General features: G+C 51.7%; 6 protein-coding genes across 6 annotated transcripts; 1 reads left to right on the top strand and 5 right to left on the bottom strand.

Moving 5' to 3' along the window:
• Nucleotides 1-25: 25 nt before the first annotated feature.
• On the bottom strand, nucleotides 26-1,667 carry BDZ83DRAFT_702893 (FAD dependent oxidoreductase; the record flags this gene model as incomplete). The annotated part of the gene is made up of 4 exons (XM_060511470.1): nucleotides 1,109-1,667; nucleotides 745-1,022; nucleotides 419-598; nucleotides 26-338 (listed from the first exon to the last, which is right to left on the bottom strand). Exons 1-4 carry the CDS (start codon nucleotides 1,547-1,549, stop codon nucleotides 26-28), a joined length of 1,212 nt encoding a protein of 403 aa, XP_060363128.1. The 5' UTR covers nucleotides 1,550-1,667.
• A 1,118-nt stretch (nucleotides 1,668-2,785) lies between these two features.
• On the top strand, nucleotides 2,786-4,687 carry BDZ83DRAFT_581637 (major facilitator superfamily domain-containing protein; the record flags this gene model as incomplete). The annotated part of the gene is made up of 5 exons (XM_060505477.1): nucleotides 2,786-2,979; nucleotides 3,034-3,103; nucleotides 3,175-3,288; nucleotides 3,506-3,602; nucleotides 3,678-4,687. The coding sequence occupies 5 exons, from the start codon at nucleotides 2,786-2,788 to the stop codon at nucleotides 4,685-4,687; spliced, it is 1,485 nt and encodes a 494-aa protein (XP_060363127.1).
• A 26-nt stretch (nucleotides 4,688-4,713) lies between these two features.
• Nucleotides 4,714-7,092, bottom strand: BDZ83DRAFT_742299 (GMC oxidoreductase; the record flags this gene model as incomplete). Its single annotated transcript, XM_060513107.1, has 10 exons — nucleotides 4,714-4,855; nucleotides 4,932-4,936; nucleotides 5,001-5,161; nucleotides 5,225-5,515; nucleotides 5,568-5,977; nucleotides 6,037-6,250; nucleotides 6,318-6,390; nucleotides 6,441-6,523; nucleotides 6,588-6,937; nucleotides 7,059-7,092. 10 exons carry the CDS (start codon nucleotides 7,090-7,092, stop codon nucleotides 4,761-4,763), a joined length of 1,716 nt encoding a protein of 571 aa, XP_060363126.1. The 3' UTR covers nucleotides 4,714-4,760.
• An 844-nt stretch (nucleotides 7,093-7,936) lies between these two features.
• BDZ83DRAFT_627309 (RmlC-like cupin domain-containing protein) lies at nucleotides 7,937-9,181 on the bottom strand. The gene has a single exon (XM_060508624.1). It carries the CDS (start codon nucleotides 9,046-9,048, stop codon nucleotides 7,945-7,947), a length of 1,104 nt encoding a protein of 367 aa, XP_060363125.1. The 5' UTR covers nucleotides 9,049-9,181; the 3' UTR covers nucleotides 7,937-7,944.
• Nucleotides 9,182-10,092: 911 nt separating this feature from the next.
• On the bottom strand, nucleotides 10,093-11,525 carry BDZ83DRAFT_627307 (uncharacterized protein). Its single transcript, XM_060508623.1, has 2 exons — nucleotides 10,762-11,525; nucleotides 10,093-10,705 (listed from the first exon to the last, which is right to left on the bottom strand). Exons 1-2 carry the CDS (start codon nucleotides 11,469-11,471, stop codon nucleotides 10,540-10,542), a joined length of 876 nt encoding a protein of 291 aa, XP_060363124.1. The 5' UTR covers nucleotides 11,472-11,525; the 3' UTR covers nucleotides 10,093-10,539.
• A 66-nt stretch (nucleotides 11,526-11,591) lies between these two features.
• Nucleotides 11,592-13,072, bottom strand: BDZ83DRAFT_627306 (FAD dependent oxidoreductase). Its single transcript, XM_060508622.1, has one exon. It carries the CDS (start codon nucleotides 13,006-13,008, stop codon nucleotides 11,773-11,775), a length of 1,236 nt encoding a protein of 411 aa, XP_060363123.1. The 5' UTR covers nucleotides 13,009-13,072; the 3' UTR covers nucleotides 11,592-11,772.
• Between the last annotated feature and the right edge of the window lie 1,050 nt (nucleotides 13,073-14,122).

Genomic DNA, 14,122 nt, shown 5'->3' with positions numbered 1-14,122 from the left:
AAATTGGTATAAAACCAGATATTAGTCAGAGGCGACTCCATGTCCAAGGGAGTTTGCCATCGCCAACCGCATTTCGGCCTTTCCAACCTGATAAGTCTGAGATATCGCGGAGCGGCCATGGGTGAGGATCTTGAAAATCATCGGGAACCTTTCCAAATTTCCAAGCCCACAGATCCTGCCATTCCTTACCCAATTTCCCCTCGAGCATGTCGGCGACGTACTTGCCAATGATTGGGAGGAACTTGAATCCGTGATTTGATCCAATCGTCGCGACGAATAAGTTCTGAGTTTCGGGATAAGGGCAGATTCTGAAATTGAGATCACCGGCTAGGCCGTCCCTGAGAACTGAGTCAGCATTGAGGAATCGAAAGAAATGGAAAGGCCAACAACATCTTCAGGATGATGTTTCAATACGTACCAACACATTTTGGAAGAGATGAACGGCCGGTCAGCCAGCTCTGGAATCATCTCTCTAACAAAGGTACGCATTTCATCTTCGACTTCCTTGGGACACCCATCGTCTGGATAATCCCCCAGAGAGTGGAGGATAGAAGCCCCTGGAACATATCTGTTACGATAATTCGTGAGACATCTACAACTGCATAGCTTGATCAAGCCATTCTCATCTGGTGGAAAGATGATGCCTAGATACCTCGATCAGTTCGAATGCGCCATGCCACTCCTCCAAGATCAACAACCAACTTACCCTGCTCGAAGTCATCGATGATTGGCATATCCTTGTACTTTTCGATCTCGTGCGGCTCCAACTTCATCACACAGATGACTGACGTCTGTGCCACCACTTCTTTCTTTGCGTCAACTAGAGTTGCGGTATTGGCACCAGTGGACACCACAACTATGTCCGCCACGTGCAGTGTCCCGTCTGCGGCCAAGACACCCTCGCACTTCCCGTTGCCGTCTAACACGAGCTTCTTGGCATACCCGGACTCTCCACAGATGTATTTGACCCCCTGTGACTTGGCGGCGTTTGCCATTCTCAACAGAGCTTGTCCGGATGGCACCTATTTTCCCAATCGTGTTCAGTTTGTTGTCACTTTGCTACGTTGTCGTCCTCTAAGTGATATCATTTGGCAGAATGGGAACTTACCCAGCCAGCCGCAGGACTCCACAAGTTGGTCCAGTCCGGGAACTCCCCCGTCAGAGCGGGCCACCTCGTTTTCATCTCCCCGGCCGTCATGAACCGCACCCCCTCGCGACCCGCCTTCTTGGCTGTCTCCATGGCGCTATTGAGCCATCCCCGCGTCAGGCCGTGGCCCGCCATGACCCAGCCGCTCTCGCGATACATCCCTGCGAAGATAGATTTGGGGTCCTTCCACTCCTGCATGCTCTCCATGCCTAGCTTCGCGTATAACGGATTGGGGTAGTCGGCGCGTACGACCTTGTTCAGGTCGGTTGCCGCAGAGTCTTTGGAAGGTGCGTCGAAGCGATCAAGCACCGTTACGTTTTCATAGCCTCTTTGTGAGAGATGGTAGGCTGTAGAGGTACCAAAGACGCCTCCACCTACAATGAGGATGGATGGCTTGGCCATGTTGGAGATGAGAATATTCTGAGAGATTGCGGAATGGACAACGTCGAGTGCGTGATGATCTTGGTCTTTACTGTTTAGTCTACCCTCAATTTGCTACCTTTCTAGCTTGAAACCACCTCTTGGACTCTTATAACCAAGCGGGAGAGTCAAGTTCGGCCGGTGATGCAAAGACCACCGACCAAGAAGCCGAGGACCTTTCCTACGGCCGCACGCATACGGCGCAGCCTTGGGCAGAACATCCGTGCTTCCCCGGGAACCATATCGGTGGGACGGGGCCGACAAAATATTCCCAATCAAATCGCCACAGTGACCGCGCAGCAACCCAGAGCCCTTGTCAACCGATGCCTGCTAACTCGTGCCAAGTGCGCCACCCCTTGATTCCACTACAGATCCAACGGGCGATAACGCCGTGAGCCATCGGCCTCAAGATCCGTCTCCGCGACGAAATGACGAGAATGTTTTGTGCGTGTGCGCCCACCAGTCGGGTTCGTGGCGCCGAGTCCATGGCCGAGCCAAGCAGGGAATCAATGGGGCACAATGCCGGAGGGGACTCAGGAGACACAAAGGGGAAGATAAAGAGGGGATGATTGGCACCGCATCACTCTTGGAGTCTTGTGCGACAACCACATCACAATACGTCTTCGGATTCTCAGCTTTAGCGGCCGAATGATAAAGTGACAGTTTTCTTGTCCCAGTTGCTTTTTTATCTGTCCCCCGCAATCTGCGACTCTTAAACTTTCGTCCATGGCCCTTGGCTTCAAAACTACGGCATCCTTGCATTGACAGCCGTTACAAGGTGGATGCTGTTCAGGCGACTGACAGCTTGACATTGAGCGGAGACGGTCGCATTTAGCCTGTTTTTCGCAAGGCACCCTCGTCCTTGTTCAAACGGGCACTTATCTCGAGAAGAAGATACCGATAACCTCTTATCACGATTGGAGGCGTGATCCGGGCTGGACCTGCCAGAAATCCGATTGTTCAACTCCCTTCGTCAATAGGTCAATTGTGCTTCTTTACAGACCTTTTTCTTTAGAAACTGACGGCTTCCTGAGATCGAGGAACGCAGGTATATATGTATTCCAATTGTGTCTGTTCTCTATGACGGCAGCTTGAAAGAAACGCTATTCCTGTACCCATTTATTTTCCTCATACCCCTGGAGTTTCCGCCGAGGGGCAGAGATAAAGATGTCGACCCAAACAGAGGAAGCGAAACCTTCTGACCTGCAGAAAGCAGCGATGGACTTGACATCAGACAGCAAGTCTAGTTCCGAGGGGCAGACCACAATATGGCCTGAAAGAGAGTTGCCGGAGCTTCTCAGAGACTTGTCAGAAGAAGAGTTGAGGAGGCTTGAGAAGAAGTTGATTAGAAAGGTTGACTTACGGATGCTGCCTACAATGATTCTGATCTATATCATGAACTACCTCGACAGGTCAGCAAGTTGCGTGCGCCGGATCACTTGATTCTTGGACTAACAACCTTATAGAAATGCCATCGGATCGGCAAGGCTGGGCGGTTTGGAAAAGGACTTGGGTCTGACTGGCAACGAGTTTCAAGTAAGCTGAAGCTCAACCAACTGATGGCCTTCAAATCCAGAGGCTTGTAGCTAATTCGGCGACTAAACCAGACCTGCGTTTCGATTCTTTTTGTGGGGTACATCCTCATGCAAGTACCTTCAAACATGTTCCTCAATAAGATCGGTCGCCCTGCGATCTATCTAACGGGATGCATGTGCGTTTGGGTAAGTTGGACCTAAAGCTGTTTCTGTCTTTGTCGCGTTCGGGATCGACCGGTTAGATCTCACCGCCGCGTTGGTTAGCGAACCCATGGCCGCATAGCGTGGGTGTAACGTGACGCATCACTTACAGTACTGGTTGCTGGAATTTCTTCATTCGGATCTCGGTTTGTGTAACCATCCTTCAACAGAGCATCATGCTGATGATCATGCAAACTGCCAGGGTATATTGTGTGCCTGCAGCGGCGCAACACATAGCTTCGGCGGTCTGTTGGCAACCCGATTCTTTCTTGGGTTTGTTGAAGCAGCCTTTTATCCAGGTGAGTCAAGATTGATACCTTGTCCGCATAAAGGTATCGCAGAGAAAGGAGATGTTTACGAGCTTGTGACATTAGGCTGCCTCGCAACTCTCAGCTCATGGTACGTCCGTAAAGAACTCGGCGTCCGTACCGGATTATTCTACAGCGGCTCCATGCTTTCGGGGGCTTTCTCGGGTCTTATCGCAGCCGGCATCACGAACGGCATGGACGGCGCCCGCGGCCTGCTAGCCTGGCGTTGGCTCTTCATCATCGAGGGATCGCTCACCGTCGCCATTGCCCTCGGCGCGTTCTTCGTGCTGCCAGACTTCCCTGCCAACACAAAGTGGCTGACAGACCAGGAACGACAGCTGGCCATGTGGCGCATGGAAGTCGACGCCGCGGGCGAAGAGGACTGGACGAGCTCCTCGTCACAACCCATTTTTGACGGCTTCAAGATGATCTTGGTTGATCCCATCAACTGGATTCTTGTTGTACTTGTCTACGGCGCCGCGTCGTCGATTTCGATCAACAGTTTCTTTCCCACCGTCGTCGCGAGTCTCGGAAAGGATCGCATCACGACGCTGCTCCTTACTTCGCCCCCTTACCTCCTGGCATGCATCGTTTGTGCGGCAGTATCTTGGAACGCTGACCGCATGAACGAGAGGTACTGGCATACCGTCGCCCCGCTGGCTTGCTCGCTCGTCGGATTCATCATCTCCAGCGCCGCGACTGGCATTGGACCCCGATACTTTGGCGCCATGATAATGCTTCCTGGGATTTACACTGGCTTCAATATGTCCATGGTCTGGACCGCCAACACGATCTACCGACCCACGGCGAAGCGTGCCGCTGCGGTGGCATTCAACAATGCGTTTTCTACGCTTTCGGGTATCTATGGCTCTTACTTGTACCCCAACAACGCGACGCCGAGATTTGTCTTGGCTTTCAGTGTGAATGCCGCGATGGCGTTGATGGCGATTGTTGCTGCCACTGTGCTGCACTTTGTTCTGAAGAGAGAGAATAAGAAGTTGGAGATGAAGGAGCAGGAAGCTGAGGCTGCTGGCCAGGCGCAACTGATTGGAAAGGGCTTCAGATACGTCATCTGAAGGCGGAATGCTGGAATGGATCTACCACGAATATTTCTCTCATTGAATACACTCGTACACCCTTGTCCAACTATTAGATTTTCTCTTTCCTCTTGCTATCCAGCCCGTAATCTCGCGCAATTTTCTCTGCGGCAAGTTGCCCAATAACATAGGCGACGATCTGAGGATCTGTAGGCATCAGTTAGCAATGAGAAATACGAAACCATTAAACGCGACGTCAAAGGTGGGCTTGTGTTGAACTCACGACCACTGTCGACCTTTTGTTAGCAACTGTCTTGTATCCATGTCTCCTTGGAAAAGATGAGAAACATACCTAGGTAGTATAGTTGTCACACTCAAATCGGCAACCCGCAAGCCGTTTAAGCCATGAACTCGAAGGTCTCCGTTGACGCAGCTGCCGTCCTGTTCGGTCTTGCCCATCTTGACACTGCAGGATGGGTGCCACAACCCCGCTACGTTCTCTTGGATGAAGTCCTGGACGAGCAGTCAGCGCAAAGCACAACTACGCTTAGTTGCCTACCTAAGCTTCGAACTCACCTCAATGTCTTTGTCGCTGTCCGATTTAGGTGCAAATATCGGTCTGACAAAGTGGTCCTTCATCGTGTTGGTCTTCAGGAGATTGAGTCCTTCCCTGAGCGCTTCTCGCAAGTTTACCAAGTCGAAGGGGTTGCTGAGATACTTCGGGTCAATCAGAGGGGCGTCCTTGGGGTCGGCTGAAGCCAATCTGATTGTCCCTCGAGAAACGGAGTTCATGTTTGCGACGAAGACCGAGAAGAACCCGTCGCTAGACTGTTCGAATGCATGATCAGGAGGAATCAAAGGTCCAATCTGTAGGCCAATGTCAGTTGGGAGACATATTTTGAATCCTGGCAAAACTTACCACTAGCTCATAGCTGGGGACACCGCTCTCAAGCAGATAACCTTTCACATCAATGGGCAGCTTCTTGAACTCTGGGGACTCGTAGGCCCGGTCATTCTTGAGAAAAGCATGCGGGACGGATGAGAAGTGGCCCAAAAGCGGACCGTTTCCACTTTCTGCGAGCTGCTTCACGGCCTCCTGATACTTGCCTGGGTCCGAGAGTCCCATCCTCTCAGTGAAGCCGGACTTCATCTGGAAGCAAGTCACAATCATGGGGTGATCCGTAAAGGATTTTCCCACTCCATCTAGGTTCTTGACCACGGGAATCCCAAGGGCATTTAGGTCCGCCTGAGGGCCGATGCCCGAGAGCAGCAATAGACGGGGGCTGTCGAGGGCGCCAGCCGATAGAATAACCTCGTTCTTCGCTCGAACTGAAATTTCCAAGGTCAGTGAATCCTCGCATACGAAATGAGCTTCACTTCGTACTTACTAAGCGAACCATTCTCTTTGAGAACACCCACTGCGCGATCCTTCTCAAAGACGATTTTGACCACACGACTCTCGGTCAGGTAGGTCAAATTTGCCGGTACGTTCTTTTCGAGAAAGGCAGATGCACCGGTAACCCGGACACCGTTTAGACTGGTGGTTGAGTTCAGAGAGAAACCAATTAGGTCACCATCATTGGGATCTAGGTTGCGCTTGTGCTGTCATAGGGTCAGCATCCCCCTCTACTGCCTTATCCATTGTCGTCTGGTGTGTCCAAGAACTCACTCCGAGGTCAACTCCAGCATCGATAAAAGCCTTTGTTTCTCGTTCCACGTGTCCAATAGAGACGTCGATAGGTCTGTTCCGTGTCAGAAAGTCGGGTCACTACAATAAGTGGTGCCATATTACCCAGAGAAACCGTGGTACTTCGGGTCGGGCTTTACATATTCAGCCCATTCCTTGGAAAGATCGTTGAGGTGTAGGTTTTCCAGCTTTGATATGTCAGCTCAAGAGAAAAAGAGGGTGCAATCTTTGTGCAAGTGTCAATTGTCTTGCCTTCTTAACCCTCTCGATGACGGATTCGAATCCCCAAGCATCATCACCCGCAGCCGCAGCCCAGGCATCGAACTCCGCGCGCGCGCCAAGTGACCAGACCTGGAAGTTGGTAGCACTCGACCCTCCTAGGCCCTTGCCACGAGCCTGCGGCACCTCGCGATTTTTTGCATGCTCCTGCGGCGTCGAGGCATAGCCGTAGTCGAGACCCGGCTGTGCAATGGTGCTGAATCTTTCAGCTGTACGTCTGTACTCGGGCTTGCTGATATCGCCGCCACCTTCCAACAATGCAACACTGGGCTTTGATGCCGTGTTTGCGAGGCGAGACGCAAGGAGACACCCCGCTGTGCCGCCTGATCGTCGTTTATTGTTGTTAGTGCGGTTTCTCCTCTCGTGAGGGGTTCGTTGAGATATCCGAGGATGAAGAGGCGTGACCCCTCACGGCAACCTTGTCTCTAGGAACATTGAACTTACCACCGACGACTATGAAGTCGAATTCTTGTGTCATGGTTGAAAGTTAAAGATGATTGAAAGAATGATATTGCAAAGCTGTGTTGCATCGAGCTGTTTTTGAGTCAAAGTTCACATCAGCCAGCTTGCTTTTTTATACTCTGACGAGCTGAGAAAAGTGTCTCTCGTTTATACACACAAGCCGCCTGACCTCCGCACCTAAGACTCTAGGCTGAGAGATCATCTCTCTAGCGGCGAAACTATCGGCAAGTGTGCGCGGCATCGCATTATTTTCCCCTGGTTTCCATATAGCCTTACGCGGGGTCGCGGGGCGGTCTGCTGCGCCGTGGGCAGCCAGCGAAGGAAGCTTGACTTGTATTGGTGATCCTCGCACGTCCAACGCGAGGTTGGCATTTCGCCCGATGCGATGCAACTCTTACACTGCGACTCTGAGGCGTGCTGATGTAACTTAAGTTCGCAATATCTAAGACCTCATTGGTCAAGGTGAAGGGGTCTACTTTTCCGACAGCATTTGGGACCTGTGAGGATGGCATTCTCCAAATCATTTATCACTATTTCTTAGGTACCTATGTGGGTTGCATTGTACAATCTCGACCGAATGAAGCGGCTCAACAACTCAGCAGCTTTTATCTTATCGAGCCGCATTGTTTAGTGAGGTGAAGTAAGTAAAAAAGAAAAATGAGTAGAAGAATATATTGATAGTGTCTAAAGCAGAATAGTTGATACCCAAAATCTAAACGCCAGTGAGCCAATGTCCTTGGCTATGCAACCCACGCTATGCCCCACCAAATGACCTTCCATGCCTACGCTCAAATGCTGACTATCATGCTCCATACAACAATGCATATTTACATAGCCATCCCAATCGCAGCCCACAATCGTCACGAGTCTAGTTCTCGGGCGCGCCAAAGATCTCGTTGAGGTCGCGCTTCGCGTTGCGCTTGATGCCGCACTTGTTCAAGCAGGCGTCGATGCCGAGCGCAATGTTGGCAGGGATGTGCTTACGGAAGCTCTCAAGGTCAGCACCGTCGATAGTCTGCACGCCGCCGAGTGTAGCAGAGACGACATCAGGGCGGAGATTGAAGAAGGCCTGAGCAACCTGCTCGACACCGGGGTCGACATTGTTGAAGCCGGCGACGAAGACGGCATCCTCGCAGTCGGGGTTGAACTCCTGGTGGATCGCGCCCTGTGGGAAGACAGACATTTGGTACGTCTCCATGGTGTTGGCAATGGGGTCGAGGCCGTTCTCGACGACAAAGTTGGTGACGAGGCGGCCCTTGACGATCACATTGAGCTCGGTGGCGCGGTTGTGGACATGCGCCGTGTTCATGCCGCAGGGGCCGAGGAAGCCGAGGGTCATGGCGGCGCCGTTGCCGATGAGGGCCGGAAAGGTCTTTGCCGTGGCGGAGGTGGAGAAGCCGCCCTTGCCGCGAGACTCGGAGCCCTCGGGGGCGCCGGAGTCATTGAAGTCGAAGACGAAGTCGCCGGGCTGGTTGAGGAGGCGGACGCGCTCTTGCTGGGTCGGGGCGGTCATGAGCTTTGTGATGAGGTCTGCGTTGCCGGCGCGGGTGTTGACGGGGACAATAGGAGGGAGGACATTATCGATAGAGCTGGAGTCGGTTTGGGTGGAGATGGTGGCGGAGGAGGAAGGGTGGTTCGGGTTGGTGGTCGGCGCGGCCAGAGCGGCGGCGGAGAAGAGAATGGAAGAGAGAACGGCGGAGGTGTACATCTTGATTACTTGATATATTTTGTTGCTGTAGGAATGACAGGCAAGGTATCCGAGCTGACAAAGGAGACAAGGAAAAGAGAAATAGGAAAGATGAAAAGCGGAAAGCGAACTCGTTTGCTTGTTGATGTTGTGATGTGTGTGATGATAAGAGGAAAGAGGAATGAAGAGGCGTTCGATGAGGCTATTATATAACTTCATCGCGACACAAAAGGATCGCAGTATTGTGTACTTCATCAAGTGGCCGCAGATGAGCGTCAGCCTCATTCAAGCCAACAAGCATACATCTTCGGTCTAGGTTGGTATTTCCCACGATATGGGGCACAGCATCCTTCTGCTGATGGCTTTGGAATCATACCAACATAGGCTACACCAACGTAGCACTCATTGTCCAGATGGGTGCAAAATGTCAGCTAAGTTGTTGCCTCGCTGCTGAATTCGGAGTCACGCTGCTGACCTGCAATCTTAACACCCTAGCCACGAGTCCGGAATATCGCAGTTGCAGGATGGCAGCTGCATGTTTGTGCTGACGGCCCCAGGGCTGACGTCGGCGGTGCACGGAAGGCGTGCCATTCTTTTGGGAACCTTCTAGGAAACAAACAGCGAAACGTGGTGGGGAGGGACGGGAGTCTGTTCGTCCGGAGGAGTGCTGTCAGCATTTAGTTGTTGGTTGGAGCTGCCAAGTAGGGCTGTGGGATTCGGTCGGTCTATGTTTAACTGTTTGTTTCTTACCCTTTTGCTTCACGTGGTTCTTATCAGTCAGGGTGCCTCTAGTTTTACAGACTGATCGATGTTTTTCAGTCATTTTTGGTGATCACGATAGTCGAAGTGCTCCTGATACCCCATGGCCAACCCACATCAGCAGATATTCACATAGTCAACTTTGGTACTGGAAGAGCGTTACGCTGTCTTAGCGGTGCTGAGAGGTCTTCGGCGTGTGCTGAGCACTATTCACTACCTCAGGAAACTCGCCTGACACGCCTGGCAACATGTCCAACACCACACAAACACGATCCGAAGAGCAGCAGAGAACCTAGTATTTTATGGCCAACGCCTGCATAATTTTCCCGGTACTTTCAGTCATTCAAGGAACAGTTGGATACATCTTGGAGATTGTAGACCTCATGTTGACGGAGAGATTCTCCTCCCAACACTGGTGGACCAATGATCCCTGTTCCCAACCCAGCCAACACCCGCAGTAGCGCTTACATGATTAGAACAGGCTGCAGAATTTAGCTGTCCGGCGGGGAGGCGAAGCAGCTATGGTAAGCTTAATAACAAGCTGCGCATTCTAATTTCGTCCAAATTTAACCCTTTGTTTATTCATCGGCTGCGCATGCAGGTCGCGAACTCTTCACCCACACTGGTTCCTTAGGCAGCATCGAACGAGCTAGCTCACTTCCGGATGCGTGGAAGTCCTTTCCCACGTGTGCTTGATAAGATGCGTCCGGATCAGTTGATACTTACCAGCGTGACGATGAGGTATCGGGCAATAGCGATGATACTAATGGATTGAGAAGGAAGAAGTAATGCTGCATTAGTGGATCAACGCCTGAAAGGCACGTTCCATGGCTAAACTCATTGCGATGCACCGAGAGACTTTCTATTAGATGCGATATTTTAGCTGATGTCATTCCAGATTTTATGCAATTAAGGAGCTTTTCTCTCCACATCAAATCTTTGGGTCACAAGATAATGAAAGATGGCCGAGTCCACACATGCCATCACCTCTAATCATCAGGGTCATTGACCGATAGCTCAAAGATCCTTTATGGGTGCATCCCCTTCGGTCTTGCCAGTGCCATACTTCTTCACCTTGTTCTTACTGGCATCCTTGTCCGCTGCGAAAGCCTCAACTTCTTTACTATCCATAACCTTGATGACGTTGTCAGCTTGCCACTTCTTGAACGAGAATCCAACGCCCCTAGGATATATAATCAGCTTGATGAGAGCCGGTCTTGATATTCGTGTAGAGCTTACTCATGGCTGTAGTCCTTGTCATTGGCTTGGTCCTTGTGGTACTTGACCTGAATGAAGTCGCTATCGACGGTGCCGGGATCCAGGCTGAGACTGACAAGCGCATTGATCGTCGCAGTCTTTGGGATGAGCTTAAAAGTCCAGCTCTGCTCATTCCTGAACTGAATGAGATCTCGATCGTTCTTAACAATCTCATAGCCCTCGTTGATGCTCGCATTGAAGAGCTTGGGTAAGGCGAACCACTGCCCGGCCATCTTGTACCGGTCGTTGGCGTAGACGAATTGGTCATCATAAACGCAGTCAGCGGTGTAGCGCTTCACGCGCTCGACCGTGGGCTCCATTGAGTACAGTGCGATGATGTCGTCGACCAAGCGCTGACGCGCTGGTGAGAGGGGGATTGACTTGGACGGGTTGGGGTGGTAATCCTCGGTGGTCGAGGTCTGGCGGACTTCAAACTCTTCACCTGGGGTGGCAGAGGTCTTGCCGGGGAAGTTAATGTGTCCGGAGTCTGAAGACATCTTAGTGGTAGTATGTAATGTACGATGAAAAGCTCTCGGAGCTTGTGAACAGGCGAATGCGACAGATTGTGTTCTGATGGCAAATCGCGACATTGATGACGGTCTGTCTATGGGCCAAAGGGACCTCATCGACAGCGCATATTCACTTATAAACATCCGACGAAGGCCTGTCGAGAGGACACATCTCATAATCATGACGCGCTCAACTCACCGACAAAGACATCCTAGGTACACTCGCTCATCTTTTTATGAACATAACCACGTGTGATTTGTAGTCTGACGCTCTGAGAATGTGGCGGTCATGTCAATTATGTAGCGCTGACGTCAACATCTCTGTGTCTTCAGATGGGCCTAATACGGACTGAGACCATCATCAAGCGATAATTTGAATCCGACAAACGTGAAGAACACTGATGATTGAAATGTACGAAGACTCCAGATTGAAGTTTCTGGCCACGAATTGCAGTGATGCACTTCTTCCTTCCGTCCAAGGCTACTAGATATCTTTCAAATCTACCACGTCACCTGCCCGCCAACTCACATTTTGACCAGCATCACTACCTTCCTTCCACTTCCACCGAACGATACTCTGCTCCCCTTTCTCTACCAAGTCCTTGATCCATTGCCCAACCACTGGGAGCATCTTAAAGCCGTGACCCGAATCACCTGTAGCCAGATACAGGCCCTTCTTGCCGGGCACAGCATCAATAACATAATCCGAGTCCGCCGTATCGGCACACCAGCAGATGTGCTGGTCGATAAAAGGTCGGTCAGCCAAGCTCGGAAGCGTTTCCTTGAGCAGCTTTCGAATACGAAGCACATCAGCCTCCGGCACGAAGTCGTTCTTCTCTGGGGGCGTGGACAGGCCTGTCGTTGTCAAGTAGTTGGTGTATCCTCCTCCACTCGGAGACAGCTTGAGGATCCCTGTGCCGGGTTCTGGCTCAAAGAAGAAACCCAAGTCTCGAGCGTATGTGACCGATATTCCCTTCAAGTGCGCTGCTTCTTGCGGCTGGAGTTGTATGTGCAGGACGCTCCATGCCTTTGCCGTGACTTGACGACCGACTGACGGGAGTACGTTTCCGAGCGAAGCCCCGACAGTCAGAATCGTTGTCGTTGCCTTGAAGTCTTCGCCGGAAGTTGCGCGGGCACCTATGCATCTGTCCCCTTCGTATATGAGACTCGCAACCTCCTTTCCAGTGTGGATTTCAACACCCTGAGCTTTGACGTATTCGTAGACCGCCTCAAGCGCGTTTGCAGCATGCGCGTAACCCGCAAACTGATTGAAATATCCTTCCCACCCCTCCATAGGTCCATCCAGCGCCGGCGCAGCTTTGGCGATATCCTCCCTGGTCTTGATCGGGTCGATCCTGCCTGCCCAAGCTGGATGCACCCGGATACTCTCGAGAGATTTGGCCAGTGTCTTTTTCGTCTTTTCCGGCGCTGCTGCTGAGTTGGCTAGGAGGTACCCCGTCTGGTGGTAGTGCGGCGCGAATAGCTCATTATCGGCCCAATCCGACATGGCCTGCAAGGCCAGCTCGGTGTAGAAAGGGTCTTCATATTCTGCGCGGACAATCTTGTTGACGTCGTTGCCTGCCGAGAGAGACGAGGGAACTGATGTTCCCTTTTCGAGAATCGTGATGGACTTGTACCCGGCCCGGGAGAGGTGGTAGGCTGCTGACAGGCCAAAAGTACCAGCGCCAACGATCAATATTGAGTCTTGCAGGTCAGGCATCTTGGCTATTTCCCTTTTTGGTTCATGGCGAGCAAAGATTAACAGCCAGAGGACTATGGCGGAATGATGTCAATTTTGAGTTCCGCGAGCCAGGTCGCATTCAGCTCCGACGTCGGATTGACGGCCGCTCTACCGCGCTGTTCGGAGTTAGGCCACCCCACGGCAAAGGTGTCCGAGATAAGAAGTCCACCGCGGGGAAGTGGAAACAACAACCCCAGTCCGATGCCACGTTGTCGGCGCCCTCACACCGAAGTCGAACCGAAATCCCGTCCATGCCTATCGTCGCTATCTTCGCCCACATCTGGTGTATGTATCTGCGGGGTAGAACGATTAAGTCGGGCTTCCTCCGCTCAGGCTCGCAAGATCTACCCCTAGTTGTTGTGATACCTAGCTTGAGGTTCCGAAGCCTTATCTGTAGTGCAATACTGAACATGCTATGAACATGTCATAGCCCCGTTGAGGGTATCATCAACTTTTCGTTGACCCATACAGAGGAAATCTCAAGTACCTCTTCGTTGTGCCGTGACGAAAGAGATATTCCGAACATGGCCGACTCCAATGGCCCGGCGCGTCGGCGGAGAAGCGGGGACTTTCGGGCGAGAAGTGGATGCCGCACCTGCAGAGGTATGCAAACTCAGCCGTATTCACGGAGTACCAGAGCTCAAACTACATGCATCACAGGCCGCCATGTGAAATGTCCCGGTTCGTTCCCATAGTTCTACTGAGAGCTTAGAATCCGGTGAAATCCTGACCGAGTCTATAGAACAGCGTCCAATATGCGATCACTGTCGGCGCTTAGGACTAGTCTGCCGATATGAGCTGAAACTTACTTGGCAGGCAGCTTCTGGATGCGAGGTGCAGCATCAGAGCTCCTCCAAGAGACGATCACGGACATCAAATATTGATGAAGATACTGAAGAGTGGATGTTTCTGAACAGCCATATAAAAGACTTCAAATATGCGCCTCCCAGGATTATCGTCAACATTCCGATGCATGCACCGTCAACCAACAGTGCACGCAAGGTTCCCGTAGACGGTTCCACCGGATTTTCTCTATCGCCATCACACTTCGGCTTGTCTTCACTTGGTTTGAACCAAGACGAGGCTTACTTAT

This window comes from Colletotrichum acutatum (genome assembly GCF_030867785.1).
Source record: "Colletotrichum acutatum strain CBS 112980 chromosome Unknown BDZ83scaffold_70, whole genome shotgun sequence".
Taxonomy (NCBI): domain Eukaryota; kingdom Fungi; phylum Ascomycota; class Sordariomycetes; order Glomerellales; family Glomerellaceae; genus Colletotrichum; species Colletotrichum acutatum.
The sequence above is the reverse complement of the archived record's forward strand: the minus strand, read 5'-3'. Positions and strand labels throughout refer to the sequence as shown.

Excerpts from the sequence above, each read along its gene's own strand:
- BDZ83DRAFT_627309 (XM_060508624.1), bottom strand. The coding sequence starts at position 9,048 with ATGAGGCTGACGCTCATCTGCGGCCACTTGATGAAGTACACAATACTG.
- BDZ83DRAFT_627307 (XM_060508623.1), bottom strand. The coding sequence starts at position 11,471 with ATGATTATGAGATGTGTCCTCTCGACAGGCCTTCGTCGGATGTTTATA. Across the intron at positions 10,706-10,761 it reads GACAAGGACTACAGCCATGA|GGGCGTTGGATTCTCGTTCA; the intron begins GTAAGCTCTACA and ends TATATATCCTAG.
- BDZ83DRAFT_627306 (XM_060508622.1), bottom strand. The coding sequence starts at position 13,008 with ATGCCTGACCTGCAAGACTCAATATTGATCGTTGGCGCTGGTACTTTT.